The 27,054-nt window shown below is 36.3% G+C and overlaps 4 protein-coding genes across 4 annotated transcripts; 2 read left to right on the forward strand and 2 right to left on the reverse strand.

The window, feature by feature from the left end:
* The first annotated feature begins 1,103 nt into the window (after window positions 1-1,103).
* On the forward strand, window positions 1,104-4,940 carry PUB15 (Plant U-Box 15). Its single transcript, XM_059603829.2, has 4 exons — window positions 1,104-1,693; window positions 1,802-1,918; window positions 2,270-2,695; window positions 3,042-4,940. Exons 1-4 carry the CDS (start codon window positions 1,349-1,351, stop codon window positions 4,095-4,097), a joined length of 1,944 nt encoding a protein of 647 aa, XP_059459812.1. The 5' UTR covers window positions 1,104-1,348; the 3' UTR covers window positions 4,098-4,940.
* A 3,790-nt stretch (window positions 4,941-8,730) lies between these two features.
* Window positions 8,731-12,781, forward strand: LOC132189213 (catalase isozyme 3). Its single transcript, XM_059603832.2, has 8 exons — window positions 8,731-8,839; window positions 9,169-9,265; window positions 10,136-10,413; window positions 10,875-11,651; window positions 11,771-11,860; window positions 12,031-12,098; window positions 12,291-12,384; window positions 12,509-12,781. Exons 1-8 carry the CDS (start codon window positions 8,825-8,827, stop codon window positions 12,566-12,568), a joined length of 1,479 nt encoding a protein of 492 aa, XP_059459815.1. The 5' UTR covers window positions 8,731-8,824; the 3' UTR covers window positions 12,569-12,781.
* Window positions 12,782-15,092: 2,311 nt separating this feature from the next.
* On the reverse strand, window positions 15,093-18,482 carry LOC132191092 (putative late blight resistance protein homolog R1B-16). Its single transcript, XM_088510840.1, has one exon. It carries the CDS (start codon window positions 18,221-18,223, stop codon window positions 15,509-15,511), a length of 2,715 nt encoding a protein of 904 aa, XP_088366966.1. The 5' UTR covers window positions 18,224-18,482; the 3' UTR covers window positions 15,093-15,508.
* A 3,025-nt stretch (window positions 18,483-21,507) lies between these two features.
* On the reverse strand, window positions 21,508-24,701 carry LOC132189924 (disease resistance protein RPP13). The gene is made up of 2 exons (XM_059604767.2): window positions 22,039-24,701; window positions 21,508-21,873 (listed from the first exon to the last, which is right to left on the reverse strand). The coding sequence occupies exon 1, from the start codon at window positions 24,688-24,690 to the stop codon at window positions 22,081-22,083; it is 2,610 nt and encodes an 869-aa protein (XP_059460750.2). The 5' UTR covers window positions 24,691-24,701; the 3' UTR covers window positions 21,508-21,873; window positions 22,039-22,080.
* Between the last annotated feature and the right edge of the window lie 2,353 nt (window positions 24,702-27,054).

Consider the following 27,054-nt stretch of genomic DNA (forward strand, 5'->3'; position numbering starts at 1 on the left):
AAAACAATAATAGATAACGATATTGTCTTTTTCAACGGCTACTAATTATTGATGTCACATTTTCTGAACAATTTCCCTCTTGGCAAAACTGCCCAAAGTCCTCCTCATCAGTTTGAGCTCCTGCTGGGTTAGAGGGCCTTGATTCATGAAGTATCATATTGGGCTCAAATCTGACCCGTAACAAGACCAAAATTTGATTATCCATTGATCCAGACCCATTAAAAAGCTTTTTGGTTCACAGATTTCCACCCACAATTTCTCTTTCATTATTGTTGGGCAATCTGACCCAACAAATAAAAGTATAGGGCCTATAGGCAGAAAAGGGCCCAAATGATTCTTCACCAACAAGACACAAGAATTGCCGGACAAGTGGACAAGTTAATGGCCGGCAAAACAGTTACTGTCATTACCTGTTTACGACCCATTTATTTTATGCATTTTTTTTATAATAAAGTTTATCTAAGCGTTATAAAGAATAGTTAGATAAACATGTACCTGTTTATTTGCCACGTACCTATTTTGTCAACCTTGTCAAACAGACACTTACAAGTACAACTCTATTTTTTGATATCACAACTCTCTCAAGATACCATTTACCATACAATAAAGTTTGTGTAAAATGTGTTAAAATATTAATTAAATAATTAATTTTTTTATTTATAATTTTAAAATAATTGGTGATGATAGTATTAGGGCAATTTTTTTTTTTAAAAAAAAAATTAAAACTTTTAGAATAAATGGTAATTTATCATTATATATACTAAAATATTCATCTGGTTTAGTAGTTTCAAATGCGTTTAAAATCGTGAGATTTAAAAAATGCATCATTTTATTTACCATTTAAAAACATAAAAGAATCAACAATATTTTTTTTTTTTTTTTTTTTATTCCAAATGTAATCTAGTTTTTTCGATTTTATTTAAAATCACGTGTAAAAGGGGTAAGTACAAATACACCTACAACAAATAAATTATTAAATATAACAAATCTGAACGCTAATGTACAGCGTGGACGTTGTTCCGGAAGTAACTAACTTTCGAACTAGTTTCTATTTAAAGCTCCAAGACTCGGCAAAATGCATTAAAACGAACAAAAACCCGAAAAGCCCGCGAAAACCTTCTCACCCACAAAGAAAGAAACACACAGCACCGCAATCCATGGAGATTAGGGTTAGGGTTTCTTTCTCTTTCCCTCAATCCTCCTGATCATGGCCACCGTGCTGTTGAATTAGAAAAGAAAAGAAAAGAAAAAAAAAAATAGAACCCCTAGTATAGTGCAGAGCGATTATATAGCTCTGCAAAAGCCCTGGAAATCGGAGCTTTCTCGGTAGTGTATAGGTTGCAGATCCATGGTGATGGATGAAGAGAGGGAAGACGGAGGAGGAGAGGAAGCTCTGGAGGAAATTAACGTTTTGGGCGAGTCAAATCAGCCGGATAAATTGGATGTGGTTCAAGAGATAGTGGGTGTGATTGAATCTGTGGCTCAGTTTGGAGAGTACAGAAGGACACAGAAGAAAGCATGCTACGGAATTGTTAGGCGGATGAAGCTCTTGTTGCCACTTTTTGAAGAGATCAGGGACCTCGAAACTTCGATTCCGGAGACGGGTATTGCTTGGTTGTGTAATTTGAAGAAGGCGCTTCTTTTGGCGAAGAGGTTGTTGAAAACTTGTAACGAGGGGAGCAAGATTCATCTGGTTAGAATTTTGAAGCTTTTTCTGTCATTTCTTTGAAAATGGGTGTTAGGAATTTAGGATTTTGTTTTTCTTTTCCTATGTTTCCTAATTGATCTGCTCATAATTTAGGCATTGGAAAGCGAGGCGGTGATGATCAGATTTTATGCCGTCCATGAAAAGTTAATTCAAGCTTTGGATGGTTTACCTAGCGATGAACTTGGGGTCTCCGATGAAGTGAAAGAACAGGTACTTTTCTTTTTGTTTTTGATCTTTTAGGGGGTTGCATTTTTCAATATGAATTATGTCTCAAATAATCATAAGCATTAAAAAATGATTGGCTCACATGGGAAGCATCATTTCCCCTGTTTCTCTTCTTTAGGCCATTGGAGGTTTTCTGATGTTGCCATTTTGGGTAATGAAATGTAATTGAGAGATACAAAGACATGAAGGGTTTGCAGAGATTTAAGTCAGTAGTTTGATTGCTACGGTCAAGATTATGAGATTATGAACATGTGTCTACTTCGAAATTATAGCCAATTCTTTTAACTTTCTGCAAGAATATAATATCCAAGTACTTATGCTTATTTCTGTGTTCAGCTTGAGTTAATGTGCTTGCAACTTAGAAGAGCAAGGAGGCGAACGGATACACAGGACATAGAACTAGCAATGGATATGATGGTGGTATTTTCTAAAACGGATGACAGGAATGCTGACAGTGCCATAATAGAAAGATTAGCAAAAAAGCTGGATCTGCATACAATTGAGGACCTTAATAGAGAGACAATAGCTGTAAGGAACCTTGTCAGAGAAAGAGGGGGGCAAAATGCAGAGACTACCCAACATATCATTGACCTTCTGAACAAATTTCGACAAGTTGCAGGCATGGAAGCAACTAATGTTCTTGACGATCCTGTTATGCCTAAAATGCTTGCCAAGTGCCCTTCTTTATTGATCCCTCATGAATTCCTCTGTCCAATCACACTCGAGATTATGACAGATCCTGTTATTGTTGCAAGTGGGCAGGTAATATCTTTGTGCCAAATGGAATCCTCTTATTTTCCTTACCTTTTATTTTCCAGTTGAGCAATTCAAGTAGTAGTTGAATAGGGGAAAGCAAAAATAAGTATAAAAGAAGCAATGTAAGAGCTACAAGTAGATAGGACAAAATGGCTATATTCAGTTTAATTGAATTTCTTAAGAACTTCAAGCATGAAAAAGGCAGATTTTACTTTCTTTCTATTTTTTTTCTTTCCCATCTGAAGTTTACATTTGCATGATTTATGTTAGTAGATAATTGTAACACTAAAGAAACTAATATTACGTTTTTTTTTTTATTTGGTACCATATTTTATTTCATTATTCATCGAAGACATACGAGAGAGAAAGCATACAGAAGTGGTTTGACTCCAACCACAGGACCTGTCCAAAGACCAGGCAAACTCTGGCTCACCTGTCATTAGCACCAAATTATGCTCTCAGGAATTTGATCTTGCAGTGGTGTGAGAAGAACAATTTTCGGCTTCCTAGGAAAGACAGCCGTGTAGGCCAGGATGCTTCCTCAGCCGAACACAAAGAGAAAATCTTGTCATTGGTTAAAGACCTATCTTCTTGTCTGCTAGAAGTGCAGAGAAAGGCTGTAAAGAAGATCCGAATGCTCTCAAAAGAGAACCCCGAGAACAGGGTTTTGATTGCCGAGAGTGGAGGAATTCCACCGTTGGTGCAGCTCCTATCCTATCCGGATTCTAAAATTCAAGAGCACGCCGTGACAGCGCTGTTGAATTTATCCATTAATGAGACTAATAAGAAACAAATATCTAGAAAAGGAGCCATTCCAGCTATAATAGAAGTCTTGCAGAAGGGAAGTATTGAGGCTAGGGAGAACTCTGCAGCAGCTTTATTTAGCCTATCAATGCTGGATGAGAATAAAGAAACTGTGGGGTTATCAGATGGGATTCCACCATTGGTAGATCTGTTGCAGAATGGGACGATTAGAGGCAAAAAAGATGCTGCAACTGCACTCTTTAACTTATCTCTCTACCAAGCAAACAAGGCCAGGGCTATTAGTGCTGGTATTGTGCCCCCCTTGCGCCAGTTAGTGAATGACAGAAACGTAGGCATGGTTGATGAGGCACTTTCCATCTTCTCACTTCTTGCAACACACCCAGATGGACGGCAAGAGATTGGACAGCTCTCATTTATTGAAACTCTTGTTCAAATCATCCGAGAAGGAACCCATAAGAACAAGGAGTGCTCAACAGCAGTTCTTCTTGAGTTGGGATCAAACAATTCATCTTTCATATTGGCAGCGCTTCAGTTTGGAGTATATGAGCACTTGATCGAGATTACAAGGAGTGGAACCAACAGAGCACAAAGGAAAGCAAAGGCACTTTTGCAGCTCATTAGCAACAGCGAACAGATTCCCTAAAGTTACATAACTAAATTTCCAATTTGGTGGTTATGCATGTTTTCTTGTGTTAATGTTTCCATGTTCATATTGAATGGAACCTTACATTTGCCTGTAATCTAGTTATTAACTTATATGAACAACCATCTAAGCCAAACAATTTCTGCAGAAGTATGAGCCACGGTAATTATATGTAGCTTTTGAACTAGATTGAGAAAAAAACCATATTTTGCTTCTTACTTCTCCAAATCAGCATCTGAATATGATACTGATCAGAATACGAACAACAGTAACTCAATGCTAAGAACATGGACAACATAAGTAATATCAGGCAGACTAATTCGAAGATACACAAGACACCCTTTAATTTGACGATGCAGAGAAGGATTCTGCAGAGGAACCCCATCAGTAGTCTATGTATCACTAACACGCTCATCAGTTTTTCAAAAGCATGTTGTATTTACAGAAGATATGAACTTTTAGATGCTCCTATTAGATCTCACACATGAAATCTCACATGGAACTTCTTATTTTTATCCAGGGGTGAAGGTACATTTGTATGGAAATTGCATATAATAAAAAGTTCACTCCTTTTTATAGATGAAATCCTACGTGAGTTCCATATACAGTGGCTCTTGCACACATTAAATACAATTCTCCCACATCACATGTCAAGCAACAGTGCTGATCACCTTGCTACACTTGACTGAGATCTCCTGCAATTTTCCCAATGATGAGCAATGTTATCTCAGTGCATAAAAAGGAAGAAAAGCGAAAAAGGTACCCACTGATGAGCCACGTCATCTCAATGCATAAAAAGAAAGAGAGGGAAAAAAGGTGAAAGAAGTTAAAAGACCAAAGGGAATCATTGCCCATATCAAAACAGAGCACATGTTGCCTGTGAAGAAGATAATGGCAAAATATAGGACAACTTGTCGTCGTTGTCGATCCCACTACTCCTCATAAAGAATGTGAATTATTGCTTCAATTGATGGTCGATTTGGACAATAAAGAGAAATTTGTTGTCGTAACTACTGTACTAGAAAGTGTGTGCCAGCTACTGATGTTATTTTTAAAAGGACCAGACTGGGGGACATAAAACCATCATAATATTGCATAAAGTCGAGTATAGTACAAATTATATTTTCTATATTATTAGTGGAGAATGATTTTTGACATAGACTATGTAAATAAAATGCTAATCAAGGGTTTTTTTTAAAAAAAATTAGTTGTAGAGAATGATTGCTATATAGATTAGTGTATCGCTTAACATGGATAAAATACTATCAGTTTGCACTGAGTTAATGTGAATCGTTATTCTATAATCAAAATATGTCATGTCAGATGTTAAATCTCACCGACCTAGGAATGATACCCCTCACCAAGCAGAGAGAGACTGTTAGGAAATTGTTGGAATTTTTTAGTCTGTTTGAATTTTTGTGAATGAAATTGCAAGATTCACCTCTTCCGAAGAAATGGATTTCGGATTTTTAAATACTCGGTATAAGTGTGTCCCGCATCTCTTAACTTACCCCAATTCTTGTAAAATTCAAATAGTCTAATAACATAAGATTTGCATCCCATCAAATCACCATATCTAAATAAATAATAATAATAATAATAATAATAATTCTGCACATCACCCTTTAGCCTTTGGAATACATTTTCCCATTGCAGAACAATGCAATCAAAAGACTAATTAACCCTCACTGAAACTGTTTAGTAAAATTAGATAATGAGAATGGTTTGCAGGTGTCTTATTCATGGAAGTCTCTTGTACGTTTGGAATGTTGCACGAAGAGATGAGAAGATAAATCAAAGAAGGGAAAACTACGTACACTTAACAGTTCATTATATTCCTTTGATCGGATATTCATCAGATTTAGTTTCCACATAATTGGAGAGGCAGGATCCACTTGCCCTGAGTAGGCCATGCTTCAAACTCCACTTGCTCTCTGTCATTGTCTTAATTACGTACAATTGGGATATCAATTATATATAGGAGGTCCATCCTATAGCCTATAGGGAAAGAGATTAAAAAATAAAATAAAATGAAGAGTCAAATGCATGAATCTGAGGGCAAGCTCTCGTCGGCCAGTGGGACGAACCAAAGCCTCCCCACCAACTTGTCTTGATTGATGCTCATAAAGTAAAAGACAATATGTATCTCTATGCGTTTGACCTCTAAAATTGCAGGGCCACAAGCACTCATAATCCTACTAATCAATGATAATTCCAATTCACTGTGTTACTCCATGGCAGGGAAAGAGATCAAAAGGATGAAATCTCTAAAAACTAAATGGGATTCTCATCCCTACAATCTCCCAGTAGATATGTTTGGTGTCATTTTTTTAGGCATTTTTTTGACCATAAGAAATGTTGCTAAGCATTTTCAAATGTCCAAATCCACGTGCATGCTTATCCGTTGAAATTCAAGCCGCCTATCAATAAGGAATTCCGCTCCCAAATCTCTCCAGCAGTGGACTAGCCAAATCCTCCACCAATAATCATCGGTGCAGTTACGTTAAGTGACTGATTCAACAGATTTTTGGGTAAAACACAACGCAATGGGCCAAAGAAGTCAGTGTTACGGCATCTTGTTTGTATGGTCCACGCCACGTGCTTCCCTGAAGTGGGGCGAGAAAGATATTGTCGCAAAACACCAAAGAACATGATAAGGATCAATTGAAAACTCTCATGACTTCTGACCTTCTCAATTATTTCTACCGAGTTCTCAACGTCAATCGTCCGTTTTCGGATTTATATAATCCTATAAATGGCACGTTTCTAACCGTGGGCCTGCTCACCCCTAAAATCAGGATAAGGCATCACCAAATTTCCACCCAATCTCCGAAGTTTAGGAGATCTATCGTCATCCTAATCAACAGTACTTCTTATAAAGGGGCCCCTCTTTTACTTTCCCTGAATTATTTATCACTGGCATCGGAATATACCACATAATATTTGTAATCTCAAATGCGGACACAAATTTTCTCTAAATTTGTTAGAAATAAATTTTTTTCAACTTACTCAAATAAGTGTTAAGTGTCCTTTAAAATGTTTAGATTTCTCAAACATTAATGTTTGGCTTCTTAACTTAAGTTAGTAGAATGACAATAATAACTATTAAAAATATTTAAAAAAACCTGTGAGAGATGGGAAAAATGATCCATCCCATCTAAAATACTTGAAATGAAAAGTATCTAATTAGTGTATTTTAGAGTATCAAAATTATATATAAAAAAAAATTAAAAAGACAATTTTACCCATCTAAAATACACTAACCAGATACTCTCAATTTCAAATGAAATTGAGAGGATCATATTCCAGAGAGATGACACTTGACACTTATTAGAGTAAGTCATAAAAAATTTCCTCCAAACTGATTAGGAGGAAATTTCTGTCCATCCCAAATTTATTTATTTATTTATTTTAAAGCAAGAATTGAATAGAAGTTACAATTTAAATCATGCATCAACCGGAAATTTTATGATTACTTTTTCTTTCCTTTTTCATTTTTTTTATTTTTTGGTGACACCCTTTTCTTTTATCCTTTTTTAAGTTACCTAAGATTACACCTAACTTTCAAAAAAAAAAATCGATGACGAAATTTTCTATACTTTATTCAATATTGTATCCCTTCTCCATATATATATATATATATATATATATATATATATATATATTTTGCATTGATTGTTGTAGCCTCCCACCCAAATAATTGCACTACTCCCCAACATTCACGTGTCGCTACTACTATTGTTAAACAATGCAATGGAAAATAGGAATAGCATCTTCTCAATTCCAAGAGAAACCATTTCATGATCGAAATAAAATATTAATCATAAAATAACCCTTCGTGAAGATGATCCTTCTCCAAGACAATACTTGTAGACATTAAAAATAGCATTATTAGTATTGCTGATAGATTTTATTTCAACTCCGCTCCTTGCTCCAGTTGGTGATTCTGTTTTGTGGCTTTTTGTATTTTGTCTTATGTATTTTTTGATTTCCTGTTATTTTTTCTATGTATTTTTCTTGTGTGTTTTGTTGTCTCGGCCTTTGGGGTGAGAACGTAAATAATTTTTTGGCATTCAAGTTAAGGAGGATTAGTTTTGGTGTGAGGTTTTTTACCTTATGGCCGGGGAATGGGCTACGTACCCATGCACTAGATAGAGTCTGCGTGGAGCAAATATGTTCTATAAGCTAAAGATTAAGCATGGGTCAACGGCTGTAGATGTCATAAATAGTAGACTTGAATGTAAGATTCTTATTATTATCTCTATGACGTGTAATGTTATAACTTCGGCTATGATCTTGATATAAAAGCTTCGCGCTTGTGACTATTCATCAATTAATGAAATATAAATGATTTTCCTTAAAAAAATATTAATATCATTTTACCATCATAGGAAAACTTAGTGTTACTTTTTTTTATTTTTTTAGTTGTGAACTAATATGACTAATATAACTTTACTGTCGAAATCGTAAATAAAATTGTTTTTCTGTTCATCCAAGAGGACAAATTTGTCAAAAAACATAGAGAGAAATCGACGGTGCACGAGAGTGACGAGACTATAGTTGCGTTGTAATTATCAGTCACTGGTGGACAACGATAAGGCTAAGAGGGATTGAGTAAAATGACCGAAATAGAGCCTTGCTTTTGTGTATAAATCTTCTCAAATCAATACCCAGGCTTGCCACACGCTCTTCTAACTATCTCTCTCTCTCTCTCTTCTTCTTGCGCCATGGATCCCTACAAGGTACTCGATCGATCAACCTCGGACTTCATCTTTCTTGTTATTAATTCATGTATTTGTTTTTATTTCTTCAAAAATATTATGGGAGTGTGGATCATACAAATGTGACTTGCCCGATCGCCCATCGACTTTGATACTATTTTTGTAAAGATCATACTATAGTTTATATTTAATGGATTTGGTCTAATAATATTATATTAACTTATATATATCTTTCTAATATAGATGAGATCTAAAGTATTTTTCAGTCACTCTGGTATATTCCAACAAAAATATGTTAAACTATATAAATATATACTAAATATGGTATTTGTGTTATATGCATGATGCAGTTCCGTCCCTCAAGTGCTTACGATTCACCCTACTGGACTACGAACGCCGGTGCTCCGGTTTACAACAATGACTCATCCTTGACCGTTGGACCTAGAGGTATATATTGACCCTAGTTTTTGTGTGTTTCTTTAGTTTTGTCCTCTTGGTGCTCCTGTGAAAGAGACTGCTTTACTGGAACTATCTAGTTATTTAAGTCTCTTTGCGGTACCTAGTTAGCACATGTCTGTCGTCACTATTCACTACCATTGTCGCTTCCAGAAATACATGGGTGTTGGATTTGGGAAGAAATTTTAGTAATTTAGCGCAATTCAAACAGTAAATGTGTATAAATATTTACCGACAAACTTGTCTAATGAGGTCTTAGTCTCAAATTGTTTTAAATAGTAGTTTAATGGGTTGAGGATCATATTTCATAAAATGAAGGTCACTAGTTAATTTAAATCTCTCTTCCCTTATCTATGTGTACATGTCAAAAAAAAAAAAAAAAATCAAACAACCTACACACCATTTTAGACATATAAAGATTGCTAGCGGGAGATCTGAATCCGTTGAATTTTTATGACGGACATATTCAACATTTGTTTTAAGAGACAACAAATTGAATATTTTGTTAGAATATTAATTAAATGGTTAAATTTATTATGTTTTAATAGTTTAAAAATAAATAATAATTTAACATAATATGAAATCAGATATTTGAGTTCGGATCTTATTTATCTAATTCATCTCCTATTTTAATTAAATATGTAACTCCCACAAGTGTGTTCGACATAAATAAATAAAAGATCTTAACTACTTATTAGCAATTAGCATCATAATATTAGAAAACATCGAAACTTTTTTGAGGTTTCGGGTAATTTCTTGGTCCCCGACTCTCCATGATGAACAAATATATGAGTTTTAGGGTACTTATGATTCTTTTTGGTTTAGGATCTGAACTCTCTATTTTTTTTTTTTTTTGGACAGGTCCAATTCTTCTGGAGGACTATCATCTGGTAGAGAAACTTGCCAACTTTGAAAGGGAGCGGATCCCAGAACGTGTCGTCCATGCAAGGGGAGCGAGTGCAAAGGGGTTCTTTGAGGTCACCCATGATGTTACTCACCTTACTTGCGCCGATTTCCTGCGAGCCCCAGGAGTTCAGACACCTGTCATTGTCCGTTTCTCCACTGTTATCCATGAGCGTGGTAGCCCTGAAACCATCAGGGATCCTCGAGGTTTTGCTACCAAGTTCTACACTAGAGAGGTAAGCTGGCCGGCCTCATCTAATATCTGATTATATGAATTCATATGTGTCAATTTTTTTAGAATTCTTAAGATATTTTTATTATATAAATTTTCTTTATTTTTATCTTATCTCGTTGATGTGACACTGTTAATTAATTATTGATTTATTTTTACTAAACAAAAGCTGATTGGTAGAGAGTCAAGCAAAATAGAATAAAAATGAAATAATCGTGTACGTGGTGTATTATGTATAACATTTCTCATAAAGAAAATGTTGAAATAATAAATGTTAAGCCAATAAAAATGGTATATAGCAATATTTCAACCATTTAATTAGTGAAAATTTGTATATGGTTTTTACGGCATGATATTGTAAGAAAATATTTCAGTTCTATCATTCTGCAAAAAATTTCCCAGAACTATTGATTTCACTTGATTAATTAAGGTTAATAATATGTTCACCATCTTGTTGGCGCTCAGGGTAATTGGGATCTTGTGGGAAACAATTTCCCCATCTTCTTCGTCCGCGATCCAATGAAATTTCCAGATGTGATCCATGCTTTCAAACCCAACCCGAAGACGAATATCCAGGAGTATTGGAGGGTTCTTGACTTTCTCTCCTACCATCCAGAAAGTCTCAACACCTTCATGTTCCTGTTCGACGATGTGGGTGTTCCACAAGATTACCGTCACATTGACGGCTCAGGCGTTCAAGCCTATACTCTGATCAACAAGGCCGGAAAAGTTAATTATGTCAAGTTTCACTGGAGACCCACTTGCGGGGTTAAGAATTTGTTGGAGGAAGAGGCGATTAGGGTCGGAGGAACCAATCACAGCCATGCCACCAAGGATCTCTATGATTCCATTGCTGCCGGAAACTTCCCTGAGTGGAAGTTTTACTTCCAGATCATGGATCCAGAGGATGAGGACAAGTTTGACTTTGACCCACTTGACACGACCAAAATCTGGCCGGAGGACATTCTGCCGCTGATTCCGGTGGGGAGGTTGGTTTTGAACAGGAACATCGACAACTTCTTTTCAGAGAATGAGCAACTTGCGTTTAACCCTGCCCATGTGGTTCCTGGTATCTACTATTCCAATGACAAGATGCTTCAGGGTCGTGTCTTTGCCTACTCCGATACTCACCGGCACCGTCTCGGACCAAACTATCTTCAGCTGCCGGTTAATGCTCCCAAGTGTGCTCATCACAACAATCACCATGAGGGTTCCATGAATTTCATGCACAGGGATGAGGAGGTAGTTAATTAATTAACCATCTTTTTTTCAAATTTCAATTTTTTAAAAACAATTTGATTTGAATTCCCACTTTTGATTTGATTGGTTAATTTATATATAAACTAATGCTAATTTTTTAGGTCAATTACTTCCCCTCGAGGTTTGATCCTGTTCGTCATGCTGAGACATACCCCATCAACAACCATATCCTCCATGGAAGGCGTGACAGGGTCTGTATTCATCAATTACACTCTGTTTTAAGTTGCAATTGTCAAAAATTTAAGTGGATAGAAAAAATTTAGGTGGTCATTTAATTAGTATTTTAACAATATTATACATTCATTTGTTAAACTTGAAAAAGGTGTATTGGAATTCACACTGAATTTGTTGGTGAATGCAGCTCGTCATTCCGAAGGAGAACAACTTTAAACAACCAGGAGTGATGTACAGATCCTGGGCACCAGACAGGTCCTTGTCGATCCCCACTGTTGTTTTTTTTTTCAAAGAGAAATCATTTTTTATTCATCTTTAATTGAATTTGTTAGACCCACGTGTGGGTTCTTGAATTTAATAGTGAATTTACCAAAAAAAAAAAAAAAGGAAAATGATGAGTAACATGTCTTTTACGTATATGTGTATGTTGTTTTGCAATTATCTCAGGCAAGATCGATTTATCCGCCGATGGGTTGATGTTTTAGCCGATTCTCGTGTCACCCACGAGATCCGCAGCATCTGGATCTCATACCTCACTCAGGTGAGTATCTCTCCGGTGTTGCTTCAAAAATTGTAGCTGTGATAATGGAAAGATGAAATTTTTTTTTTTTTGTATTTGTATATTATGGTGATTTGATTGATGTTCCTGGTGGCATTGGGTACAGGCTGACAGATCTCTGGGTCAGAAGGTAGCAGCTCGTCTTAATGTGAGGCCAACCATGTGAAGTGGATGGTGATACAAGGTGGAGCTGAATAAATGGAGCGAGAAAGAGTAAAATGTGAGAGGTTGCAGGTGATATGGAAGGATAAATCGCTGCTGATCCTGTAATTTATGTGTAATATCTTATGAGATATATTCTAAACTTTACATGTTGTGAGACGCTTCAACCTGATGTTTCAATGTAATAAATGCCGGTTGTATGTGCAAGTTCTGTATACATTTTCTTGGGATTGAGTATTGCACCTTGCAATAGATATTATCTGACCTTTCATTTCATATGGTTAACCACCTTTTGGGTGGTTTGGAGGTGGTTAACCACCTCGTGGATAAGGGGTGGCAGTGGCTTGGCTACCCCCTATGGGTGTCAGGGGTGGTGCAAGCACCTCCGAATCACCACTTAGGGTGGCCGAATCATTTATTTAAGTGCTTCAGCTGCCCTAATAGATGTCCAACTACCATTTTTTTAGTACTTATTGTCATGATTTGGGCCGGTCGTTTTAAATAAATGACCTTGATATTTTTAGATATTAAGGTCATATTTAGATATGACCATTCATATTTTTACTAATCATATCAATGAGCCTATTTTAGTCTCTTGAGTCTTCTATGGGTTTATGACTTATTTTAAACGATTTTGAAAATAATTTAAACCTATTTGTAGTATTTTTGGACTTGTTTAAATTTTTTTTAAGCCCTAATGTTTTGAAAATATATTGATCTCATATTACTTATGTCTTTTTGCCCAAGTGCGAAAAAAAAAGAAAAAAAAAAAAGGCCTAAAACAATGTAAGCATAACATATACTTCATCCAAAATGACGTTTTGGTGAATTGTTTTAAGGCATATTCGCATACTCCAAAACCGCTATCCGCATCCACATATGCGGATAATAGATTTTCCTAACCCAATTGCATCTGCATTTGCGAATAGCGAATAATTGTGGATAGCGGATGCGAGTGATTAATATCCTCCTCCATGTAAACCCCTACCCATAATAACTAAATTTGACTATTGTAAACTATTTTTTGTGTTCAAGAGAGTAGTTACTTTAACATTTTTCTTTACACTGTGAATAGTAAATAGGTTATTTTAGTGTGAATAGTAAATAAGCTATTTTGCATATTCATTAATGACACTACAAAAGTTTTCATTATTGTTTTCTTTGTCTCATTTCTTTTTTTCGCATTCTCTCCCACACAATATTTAAAGAAAATAAATAGTAAAATAAAGAATGTATTGGAGTGTGCATTAAAAAAAAGAGTATCTAAAATAATTTTTTTTACTTTTTTGATAGCTAATTTGGTTATCCCGCTGGAGATGCTTTTAAAGTTATAGGTCGGTTTGCTATTTTATAAGGTTTGACACCCGAGGCCCAATTTTATATGGTTTGACACCCGAGGCCCAATTTTATATGGTTTGACACCCGAGGCCCAATTGAACACTTCTTTAGCAATTGGCTTTTGCGAAAGATTCTATCTGGTCCCGTTAAGAATGTCGGCACAGAGTCATAGCGGATTGTTTCGGTGGCTAGCTGATAAAAGAGAATTTCGAAGCTTTTGTTGACTGGGCCCGTGGTGTAAGCACAACCAAGTTCGCTCCTTTTGGTTGGTGTCAGGTCTAGAATCATGCATCCAGAATTTTTAAATATTTTATCATATAATTTTTTTTTTTTCAAATTTTAATTATTATTACAATTTATTCACATCCATATTTATTATTTTTAAAACATCATAACATATAATAAGTACTCAAATAATAAATATTGAGTTGGTAAATGTGATGGATATTTATATTGAAGAAAGCTTACTCGATTTGTTGCAGATGTTGGGCTTATGGTTTGGAAGATTGCTTCAAAGGAAATTGAAGGTTTTACCCATCATATTCGAAATAAAATTAAATTAAAAGAACTTGAATATTCAATATTAGACTCGACTCGATTATAGAAGTAGAAACTATTACAAGTAACAACCACCAAATTGTTACATAACAACAAAAAGACACCAACTGTCCAGCAAACAAAGACCATGCAAGGGACTACCCCCAATAGGTATCATTAGGCAAGTGACCCGCTTGTCTATTATTGCAGTAGTTTAATTTCCATAACGTTTGAAATTTTTTTCAACTTCGATTGTATGATGATGAACTTTGTGGTTTGAAATTAACACTCCCAGCGAATATGCAATGAAAGATCTCAAAGACGTGAATTTCTCTTGGCACGAGAAAGAGAGGATTGGGCACTGTTTAGGCTCAAGAACAATGAACATGGACAAAAACTCTGCGGAACAATAATAAAATAGCCTCTTCCATATCCAAAGTCATGGGTAATGATGCTTATATAAACTAGGGAAATACAAGGCTATTCAAAAGAAAAAAAAAAAAAAAAAAAAGAGTTTGATTGATTTAAATCTTCAACACTAGATTTTTCATTGTTTTTGCTCCAAAGTTGTCTTGAACACAACCCTAAATCTAAAACTTACAATCAAATATGTTTTGACACTGAATTTGTCTACAACACATTTCAATTCCCACTCATACATGAATTTTAACAAGCACATTTGATAAAACACAATTCCTTCCTTCCAAAAGATAACATAATACTTTCACAAATACAAACAAAGCATACAAATGGGAGACATTAGTTATCCTCCTATAAAATATTAAAATGCGATAAACAATGGACTTAATGGTAATCATGGGATATTTGAGCTCAACCCCAATTGTAGTAGCTAGGTAGAATGCTTCCATCACATACGAGTAGAGTAACCCTTCTGCTTCACAATTTTCAACATTCTCATCAACCGCAACTTCCTTCTCTCTGTGGCACCCATTCTACAAGTTCCTATCTGATCATGTGCAAAACAATATATGATCCCGTGTAGCAGCTCCAATACGTATCCACTCTAATATGATCCCGTGTAACAACTTCCTTCTCTCGCGCCATCACTCTAATATGTATCCACGTGGTCTCCTTGATCAGCTTCGCCCTTGGGGAGAGGTGGAGGAATAGGTGGGGAAATAGGTCGGCTTAGCAGGTTCAACTGGGTTCCAAACTTCGCAATCGACTCCGTAAGTCCCTCGAAAATTCTTTTCTTCACCTGCCCTCTCTTTATCAAACCCTGATCCTTGGAGTGGCGAGGTAATAGGGAAGTAGGTTCGCTCTGCGACTTCCACTTCGAGGGCAATGGTGAGAAAATAGATTGGCTCTGCCACTTCCCCTTTGAGGGGCCCAGCCTGGCCGAATATTCGGACACTCGAGATTCCGATTCAGTGAGGAGAGGTGGGGGAGTAGGTGGGCCCAGCCTGGACGAATATTCGGACACTCGAGATTCCGATTCACTGAGGATAGGTGGGGGAGTAGGTGGGCCCAGCCTGGACGAACATTCGGACACTAGAGATTCCGATTGAAGGTCGTTAGTCATCTTTTCAGGAGGATAGTCTGGATAGATCAATAGCTTGAATTCAAGCTTCATCTGCATTTCCCGAAGCATCGTTGCCAATTCTAAGGTGCTCCATAATATCTCCACATCTCGCAAGGCGGTCAAGCTCCATAGATTCGATGGTAGCACAGTCAACTCAATACATTGTTTGATAACCAGATGCTTGAGGCATGGCATTGCACCTCTTCTCTGTTGCCATTTTTTAATTCTCAAATTTTCCAATTTAAGGACTTGAAGTTTAGGAAACGAACCTGCAAAGACGTATAACTTACAAGAAAGCAAGCAACTTTGTAATTTCAGTATTTGAAGATTGGGAAGTTTCCCCAGCACTTTCATGTCTCGACGGACTTTTACGCGCACATGTCGTAGGGTTATCTTGGTGATTGACAGAGGAAATGAAATCGGTAGACTAGGACGTTCGGAGCAATTTATAATTTTCAATATTTGAAGATGATCCAAATGGTCGAGACAGTTCAAAACATCTACTACTTTATTGTTGATCTCGTCGGCTGCAAACCATATCCCTAATTTCCTTAAATTAGGGAGCTTGGCCTCGACAATGGGACAATCACTTTGTGGGTTCAGTGATGCAGTGGAAAGGGTTTGAAGGCTCGAAAGAGCTCTAACCTCTGGGTCCAAATTGTCCGGTAAACTCACAGGTCCAGACATATATAAATTTCTTAAATGTGGCAGCATCCATATCCCTTTTGGCAAACAATTCAGAAAAGTACCTCTAAAATCAAGTGTTTCTAGATTTGTAAGCTTGCCAATGGAATCTGGAATTGCTTTCAGAGCATCAGATTCTACAGCCAAGTACCTCAAATGGATCAATTCTTCTATCCTTGTGGGAATGGAGTAGAGATCTACACACCCAAAATTAAGCACTCGAAGCAACAGGAAGTTTTCGAGGACCCATTTCCAGTGGTTTGGGTCAAATCTATATGTGCGTTGGCCAAGAAACAACAAAGAACGGGAAGGGTAAGAGGAATTTGAAGAAATATATGGATCAATGCTATCCTGGATGCAAACTCTAAGGGATTTGTTCGCCAATAAAAGATTAACATTTGTACAAACCTCAAGAAACTTCTCTTTTACACTCTCTAATATGCAGAGGTCTTGTATAAGAGCATGTATACGACATGTCTTGACGACTCCATTTGTCCTCCTGCTAGCCACCTGGATCAAGCTTAGATCTATTAGCTCCTCCAAGTACTCTTCAGCAACATCCTCCAGGTCTGTACGGCCAGTGTGCTGCATGAATCCTTCCGCTATCCACATCTGGACCAATTGACTCACAGGGATCTCAAAGCCTTTTGGGTATACAGCAAAATACAAAAAGCAAGGTTTCAAGTGCCGAGGCAAAAGGGTGTAGGTCAAGGCGAGTATGTCTTCGCATATTGAACTGACCTCCTTAAGGTCCCAATTTAAGTTGCTAATCAATTCGGACCATGCTTGGCTTGTCTTCTCTTTGGTTGCTAATAGGCTCCCTAATACCACGATGGAAAGTGGCAAACCACAACAATGTCCCGCAATTGTTATTCCCAAACTTTCCAATTCGGGAGGACATGTTCCTCCTCGAAACACCTTCTTACTAAAGAGCTCCCAACTTTCATCTATCCCAAGAAATGAGAGATTAAAAGTATGGCTAAGTGAAGTTCGTTTTAAGCAGCCAATGAGCAATATCCTGCTTCCGTTGGACTCATCAGGAAAAGCAGATCTTACTTCATCCCAGAGTTCGGTAATAATGTCGTCCATGACTATCAAGTACCTCCTCCCTTGCAAGCATTTGAATAGCTTCTTTTTTAGTTCATCATCATTTGAGTATTTGAACAGCTTCTTCCCTGTCAACTCTGATTTTGGCATCTCATACTTCAAAATTTGAAGCAACACATTTCTGATTTTGAAATTTTGAGAAATACACACCCACGCACGACAATTAAAGTGACTTTTAATGTCGACATTATTGTAGATTTTCCTCGCAAGAGTGGTTTTCCCCAACCCACATGTGCCGCCGATTGAAACGACACCAAGCTGTAGATTCCCTTCCGTAAGCTGTTGAACCAATCTAGTTGAATGATCATGGAAGCCCACCACGTCATCTTCCATGACTTTTCTCCTACGTTCGTATAGAGCCTCCGTCGTTGTATCTGCACTAGATTCGGCAATTTCAACGCCGTACTTTTCTCTATTGTCGAACAATTCGGCATTCAACAAGTCTTCCATATCCTTTTGCAAATTCGTCAGACATTATTGACTGCTTAATATGGGGTCTTTTATGGTGAGGGGTGAGAGAGGAAAGAGGCCAGGAAAAGAGGAGGATGAAAGGAAACTGATCGATTAAGTTTAGTAAATCACCGCCGGTATTCACGACCGATTAAAAGCCACTCACAAACTTTTTTTCTCTCTCCTGTTCTTTTTTCTTTTTTTTGGGGTGGAGGTGGATCCGGTGGTAGTGGTTAGGGAAGAAACATTTTTGGTCCTTTTTTTTCTTTTTCTTTTTTTTTTTTTTTTTTTTTTTTTGTTAAATACCTCAAACTCCCTTAGGGTTTACTGATTTTATTTTTTCCCTTAGGTTTTCATTTTTATCATAGGATCCCCTTGAAGTTTTGATAAAGGACCAAATTAGTTCATCCGTTAGTTGACCGTTAGGACTAACACGTGGACCAATCAGACGTCGACATGTGGCACATATTTAATTTTTTTTTTAAATTAAAAAAAAAAAAAAAAAAAAAAAAGCAAAAAAAAATTGGGGGTGGGGTGGCTCGGCCACCCCCTTTGGCCATGGGGGTGGCCATCTGGTCGGATGGACTAAATTGGTCAACTAACTGATGGACTAAATTGGTCCTTTATCAAAACTTCAAGAGGTCTTGTAATAAAAATGAAACCCTAAGGAAAAAAAAATAAAGTTGTTAAATCTCAGGAGAATTTGAGGTATTTAACTTCTTTTTTTTTTTTTTTTTTTTTTTTTCTTCTGTTCTTGTTTTAGGGAAGAAATATACAGAGTTGAGAAGCCACAACTTGTCGAGTGGTCCGAATAAGAAAGACTTGCTGGGTAACTTCATTATTGAACCAAAAAGTCATTCTTTTATTGATTAGAAAAAAAAAAAAAAAAAAAAAAAAAAAAGTTAATGAACCAGGGTGGCACAAAGGCCACACCCTGGTTCATTTTTCCTGTATAGTCACACCAGCATCTATATCTAATTTAACATCGGTTAGCGCGTCAATCGATAGTCAGAAATTATTTGACACCATCGCATTATTGAACCAAAAAGTCATTCTTTTTTATTGATTAGAAAAAAAAAAAAAAAAAAGTAATTGTAAAGAGTGCATGCACATGGCACCCAACATCGGTTCATGTGCATGATATCTTTAATTATATTGTAAAGCGTGCATGCACATGGCACCCAACATCGGCTCAGCTGCATCGGTTCACCCAACATCGGTTCATGCACATGATATCTTTAATTATATTGTAAAGCGTGCATGCACATGGCACCCAACATCGGTTCATGTGCATCGGTTCACTCAACATCAGTTCATGCACATGATATCTTTAATCATATTGTAAAGCGTGCACGCACATGGCACCCAACATCGGTTCATGTGCATCGGTTCACCCAACATCGGTTCATGCACATGATATCTTTAATCATGATTTCTACTTTGAAAATTGTATATCAAACATCGGTTCACCCAACACAATCATATAAATATATCAAGCCAGCCTTGTGGATCACGAACACAATATTATAAGATTCACAGTTTATTTATTTTTCCTTTATAGTCGCCATGTATATCGGTTCACCTAACAACACAATAATAGAAAAATGCAACTTGTGTGCTATATAAACGAGCTTGTACATGTGCAATGCACGGGTTATTTTTTAAAATGACATGATAAAAACAATAATAATAATAATAATTAGTTGATGGATAAATGAGAAGAAAAAAAAAGTTTGAGTTTTTTGTGAGCATTAAACCTCACTACCTATTCTCGATACAACAAATATTAAATAATGAGCTTAAAGAAATATTTTGCAAATTATTTTAGAATGACAAAATATTTTGGCATGATTGGTTCTTAATATTAGATTTTTAATCAGACATATAGTTAATTTGGCCTTTTTTTCGTGACTCAGTTTTGCCAAATATTCGTATTACCAAGAACATATTGCTTCATTTATATTCTAATATAACGTGTTATTTTTTACCCATGTTATATTCAAATATAACATTCAACCAATAATGAGCTCAAGAACAATTTTTTATTTCTGAGTTTAAGGAGATCTGTATGAAATTATTTAATTAGGACATTATTTTGAACAGATAAAAAATAGTCATAGCAAGAAGCAAAAATGAGGCAATGTGAATTAGTATTAACCATATATGGTAAAAGTTCAAGCATGCAAATTATGATTAAGTGGTGGAGTTATTTTCCAATTTCTTTTCTATAAGTTGTTTCTACTTTCTGTTTTTTCTACATTCGGGTTAGAAGGCCAAATTTTGAACTATAAGTAATAAACGTTTTGAGATAATGAAGAGAGAAAGCTCATGTAAAAACTGCAGAAAAATTCTAAATGAGTATCTATCAAAATGTTCTAAAACTTTTTGGGTTCTTATTATCATAAAAAATCATTAAAATCATTTAATAATTTATAAAATTGGAATTGGTTATAAATTAAATTAATATCAAAAGCATTTACGAAGACAACAGTGATCAAAACACAGCAATAGAAATTGAAAGCGAAAAGACAAAAAAAAAAAGGCATTAACGGATTATAAGTAATTAATTCAAGAAATCATTTAGTTTTTGAGAAAAAAGTTAGAACGATATGTCTTTTCTTTTTTCTTTTTTTTTTTAATTGTATTAAGGGTAGAAGTAAATTTCACCGCACAAAGGCAATCTTTAGGAAATTGTGAATTACATTTTTTAAGAGAATTTTGATTTTGTAGGGAACAATTTTTAGACTTTTTGAAAAAACAAAAATGAAAACAGAATGTTTTTATTAAAAATGAGAACAAAAGTCTGAAAAATTCTCGTTAACACGAAAGGGCATCCCTGCATTAAGAGTTTGATGGGTTTGAACAATATGAGTATTCTAAGAATCAAGGAAAAGAACATAGTGCAAGAATAGAAAGTAAATCTTAACAGAAGAGTAAATGGAATTTTGTAAGGCATAATTGAATGCCTTAACAACATATTCCAATTATATGCCATCACATGCCAGCAAGTTGTAGACTAGTTGTCCCTAAGAAGTAGATCAATCGGTTAGGACCACGCCTAATGAAGCAAAAATCACTAATTCGAATCCCTCTCCCTCCTCTTGTACGAATATGTCAAAAAACAAAAAAAAAGTTATAGACTAGTTTTAAGTCCAATGTTTACACACTAACATATGAATTCAAAGTTCTCCACAGTATCACATTGGTATTCTTCATAATTTTTTTTTTTCACATGTTCGCACAAAAGAAAAGGAGAAAAGGGATGTAAATTACGTCCGCTTCATCCTTAAACCTTAAATGGAAGCAAAAACAGTGTCGTAAATTATTAAAAATTCATTTAAATGAACATTCCAATGTTTCCATCTCCTTTTGTTTTCGTTAGAAACCCTCTGATTCCTTAGATAACTTCAATAATCACCGACAGCAAAGTACGTGAAACCACAAAAAGTGGGAGGAGAATACAGAATGAGAAGCAGCAGCAGCAACAGAGGAAGCAAACCAAGATCGAAAAACAGCAATTGAATGTGGATCGGAAACCGCCGGTAACGCTATTCCATGCATGAACCCGATAGCAAGAATTATTGAATGGGAAAGCCTTGTAACAGCAGTCGAAAGGAATTAACTTGATCATTTTCGTTTCCATCGAAATTCTGTCATCATATAATCATCATTAATGCAATAAAGACAAAGCAAGAACAATTAATTGATGACTGTATCAGCAAAATTGTGACTATTTTGTTCAGAAAAGAAAAAAACATTTGGGCACTACACTAATTGGATCAGAATCAAAAGAAAAAGGTCGAGAAAGTATATACCAGCATGCTAGCTCTCTATGAAGTCATCAGAGATACCACGGTTCATTGATAGAAGTTGTCACCTGGAAGAGGATCGATCAATAGATTGAACCCAAGATTCTTCTGTAAATTTTGAAGCGTAATTACTGATTCTATGCTGCTCCGTAAGACATCCACATCGCGCAAAGCATGCAAACTACAGAGTTCCGAAGGGAGGACGGTCAACTCAGTGCATTCTTTGATAACCAAATGCTTTAGACATGACAATGCGCCTTTCTCCTGTTTCCATTCTTTAGTTTGCAAATTCTCCAATTTCATGACTTCGAGTCGAGGGAATGAACCTTCATTCACTTCGAGGTAATTCCTAGAACACAAGCATATTCTTTGTAGTTTCATAATCAGAAGACCGGGAAGTTCGCCTAGCACTTTCATGAAGCCACTGTCATCGAAGGTCACTTCTCGTAAAGTTATTTTGGTGATTTTCGACGAAAATGAAATCGGAAAACCAGGACGCTCTGAACAACTTATAATTTTCAATGTGTGAAGATGAGGCAAGTCGATGAGACTTTTCAAAACTACTTCGTTGTTGCTATCGTCAGACGCAAAACATATTCCTAATTTCCTTATATTAGCAAGCTCGGCCTTGACAATTAGACCCACATTTTGTGGCGTAAGAGATACAGTGGAAAGGACTTGAAGGTTCCACAGAGCTTTAATGTCTGGGTCTAAATTGTTAGGAAAACTCACCGGCCCAGACATATATAGTTTCCTTAAGCGCCGCATCATCCATATCCCTTTTGGCAAACGATTCAGAAAAGTGCCTTTCATGTCCAGCGTTTCTAGATTCGTGAGGTTGCAAATGGAAGTTGGAATAACTTTTAATGCATCAGATTTTATACCCAAATACCTCAAATGGAAAAATTTTCCTATGCTTGGGGTCGGAGGAATGGAGAGATTTACACATCCAAAATTAAGCACCCGAACCAACTTGAAGTTTTTGTGGACCCATGTCCAGTGGTTACTGTGGTTTTGATCAAAATCATTCGTCTCTTGGTCGAGAAACAACAAAGAACGGGGCAATATAGAGTGAGAAGGGTTTGAAGAAATATATGAATCAATGCTACCTTGGACGGAAAGTCTGCGGGATTTGTTGGCAACTAAATGGTTAACTTCCGTACGGACCTCAAGAAACTTCTCTTCTGCGCTATGAGATAAGCAAAGATCTCGTAGAAGATCATGTATACGACATGTCTTTGCTGATCTTCTGTCTGTCCTCCAGCTAGCTACTTGAATCAAGCTTCGATTAATGAGCTGTTCAAAGTAGTTTTCAGCAACATCCTCTGTATCCATATTGTGAGTGTGTTGTATGAAACCCTCAGCTATCCATAGGTTGATCAATTGCCTTACAGAAATCTCAAAGTCTTCGGGATATGCACCAAGATACAAAAAGCACGGCTTCAAGTACTGAGGCAGGTGAGTATAGCTCAAGGCAAGTATGTCTTTACATCGAGTAAGGTGGCGATTTACCCCGATAAATTTCGACCATGTTAGCAATTCCTGCTTTTCGTTTGCTAAAATGCCCCCTAATACAACAATTGAAAGCGGTAAGCCACGACAGGCTTCTGCTAGTTCTCTCGCCAGAGGCTCTAACTTGAGACAACATTTTCCTCCTCGAAACACCTTCTTATGAAAGAGTTTCCAGCTTTCATCTTTATTGAGAAATGGAAGAATGTAAGGAGGAGTATGACTTGCCTTGAAAACCACATCTTTATTACGACTAGTGATCAATATTCTACTTCCATTAGAGTTATTAGGAAATACAGATCTTACCTCATCCCAAAAATCAGTTTTCCAGATGTCATCCATGACTACTAGGTACTTTTCCTCTTTCAAGTATTTGGACAACGTCTCTTTCAATTCATCCTCCCCCATGCCTTCGAGATTTCTTCTCAACTCATCTGATATTGGCATTTCCTTCAAAATTTTAAGCAACAGCTCTTTAGTTTTGTCAAGTTGAGATACATCGATCCATGCACGGCGTGGGAAGCGACTCCTGAAGTCAGTTGTGTGGTAGATTTTTCTGGCAAGAGTTGTTTTCCCCAAACCACCCATGCCGATGATTGAAATGACATCAAGCTCAGCACCGTTCGCACTAAAAAGCTTCTCCATTGCCATTAAGTTGTTATCGAAGCCTTCCACGTCATCTTCTTCGACTTCTTTCCTACGTCTGTGCAATGCCTCTTCGGAATCTGCATCTCCACTAGCTTCAGCTCCTTCACCGGCGTACTTCGTTCTACTGTCGAAGATTTGATTGATTTCTTTGTTGAGGCTTTCTATCCTCCTTGCTAGATCGAGAAGCTTTTTTGCGTGGTTAGACCCATGGATCATCTTCTCCACCATGTTCCTCCTGGTGTGATTTGAGGTGTCGAGGATGAAAGTGTCGATTACATCCTCAGCCTCGTAAGCCTTCTTCCTGATTTGGCCGATTACCACCTTCGATATGGGATGCTCCTTCCGCTTGCCCCCGGACGTATCCAGGTAGTTAGATATGAAATCGAGCTCCACCTGAAGTGAAGTGACTTCAGCCTTCACTCCACCAACGAGTCTTGCTTGCTCATCGACTAGCTGGACCATGTACTGTACGACGGGAGTAAGGAGACCGGTTGCCTCCATTTAGGCTTTATCTTCCCCAAACTCAGAAACGTTTGTTTGCTTCTTTTTTCCCTTGTTAGAGAGGATGGTGAGGAGTGGGAGACGAAAGAGGGAGAGGAGAATGAAAGGAAACTGATCGATTAAGTTCGGTAAATCACCGCCGGTATTGACGTTCCGATTTTTGAGAGCCACTCGCAAACTGTTTTTCTCTCTCTTTTTTTTTTTTTTTTCTGGTTGGGTGGAGGTGGTAGGCGAGAAAGAGATTAAGAGGGAAAGAAGGGTTAAAGAAATATGTTCGTTTAGCAAACGACTTGAAAAAGGCAGTGAATACAAAACTTGTATGAAAAAGTAGAAAGGAAAAATTATTTTGTAGTGATTTTTAAAAATAAGAATAGTAGAGTTTATTTTAAAAGAATTTTTTTGAATCTTCCGGTCTGGTCCTTTGGTAAACAGGCTCTACAGAGAAGCACGACTTGTTGAGTGCTCCGAATAACAAAGACTTGTTGGGTGCCCAGAGAAAAAACGAAGGCCTTTTGGGTCAATAATTCCGATCACGTGGATAACTTCTGTCCAGCGGGTCATTCTTCATATTCGTTTCACATTCTCTAAGCTGGCTTTTGATCAGAAATTATTGACATCATCACATTCTTGAACCAAAAAGTCATTCTTTTTTATTGATTAAAAAAAAAAAAAAAAAAAAAAAGGGAAACTCCACTTACACTTTTACGATTTTTACAAACACTCTCTTATTGTTCAAAAACTCTCACTTGAATATATTTAACTTTCGTTTCCTTCCACTTTGCCCATTCCGTTAGGATTTTCTGTTAAATACTAACGGAGGGGTGTGAAATTTCAATCTTGCCCTTATTTTTTATTAGAAAATATATATATTTTTTTAAATCTTGACCCGTGGGTTTACTGGTGGATCTAACTCATTCATATTGTGACCTACGGGTCATATTATTATTATTATATATTAAAAAAAAGGAAAAAAAAAAAGTTGACGGTGTTTGACCCACCGGGGGTCACTTTGTGACCCGCCGGTGGGTCACTTTTTTTTTTTTTTAATATAATAATTATAATAATAATTTTTTATTTATAAATAAGAGTAAATTTGGAATTTTTTAAAAAAAAATTAAGGGTATAAAGGACTTTTACTCATTTGACCGTTTGATTTAATTACAAAATCCTAATGGAAGGGGCAAAGTGGAAATAAACGAAAGTTGGATACATTAAAGTGAGAGTTTTTGAACAATGAAAAAGTGTCTGCAAAAACTGCAAAAGTATAAAAGGGTAAGTAAAGTTTCCAAAAAATAAAAAAAATTAATGAAAAGCTTGCGTGCAAATGGCACCAAGGCCCCACCCTGGTTCATTTTTTCTGTATAGTCGCTCTATATCTAATGTGAAATGTTAAAGTTTCAACTATTTTGTTCATCTAACTTTTGCCTCTTTTTTTCTTTTTTTTTTTTAATTTAAAAAACAAAAAAATTAAAAAAATATATAAAACAATAATATCTATTTTTGTCTTTTTTTTTTAGTTTTTCTTTTAAAAAAATGATATTTTTCTTTATAATATTGACTTTTTATAAAAAAAAAATGACATTATTATTAAGAAAAATACCATTTTTTATTTTAAAAAAAATACCAAAAAAAATGGACCAAAAATAGATATTATTGCTTTAGACATTTTTTTCATTTTTTTTTTTAATTTTTAAAAAAATTACAAAAAAAAAATGCAAAAGTTTGACATTTATTGGGCAAAATTGTTAGGTTCCTATCATCCCTCATATCAAATATCATTTAGCACGTCAATCGATGGTTAGAGGATATATCTTTAATCATGGGATTTCTACTGAGGGTGGGCAAAAACCCGCCTAACCCGCAAACCCGCCCCAATTTGTTTGGATTTAGTTTTTTTTTTTTTTTTTTTTTTTGCAAAAATGGGTTGAATTTCTTTTAACCCGTGCAGGGCGGAACGGGTTTCGGGTAGAGAAAATTTTGGGCAGCGGGTACTCACCCCACTTTAACCTAAACCTAATAACCCAAAATATCTCCCTCTCCCTCAATTCTCACACGCCTGACACCTCCATCTCCCTCAATTTTCTCACTCTCACATCTTTCTCTCACGTCTCCTAGACTCCCTTAGTTCTCTCACGAGTCACGCCTCCCTCTCCCTCAGCCTCACTCTACGCCACTCCTGGTGGACGGAGCTTCGATCACAAGGTTTGTTTCTTTCATTCTCTCTCTTCTGCTCAGGCTTCCTACCGAATCAACCTCTCTCTCTCTCTCTCTCTCTTAGTCGGCTGACAAACTTTGATTTAGGTTTTCTCTTTTCTTTTTTGCTCTTTTTCTTTTTCTTTTTCTTTTTCTTTTTCTTTTTTTTTG

Source organism: Corylus avellana, chromosome 9 (genome assembly GCF_965113065.1).
Source record: "Corylus avellana chromosome 9, dhCorAvel1.hap1.2, whole genome shotgun sequence".
NCBI classification, from domain to species: domain Eukaryota; kingdom Viridiplantae; phylum Streptophyta; class Magnoliopsida; order Fagales; family Betulaceae; genus Corylus; species Corylus avellana.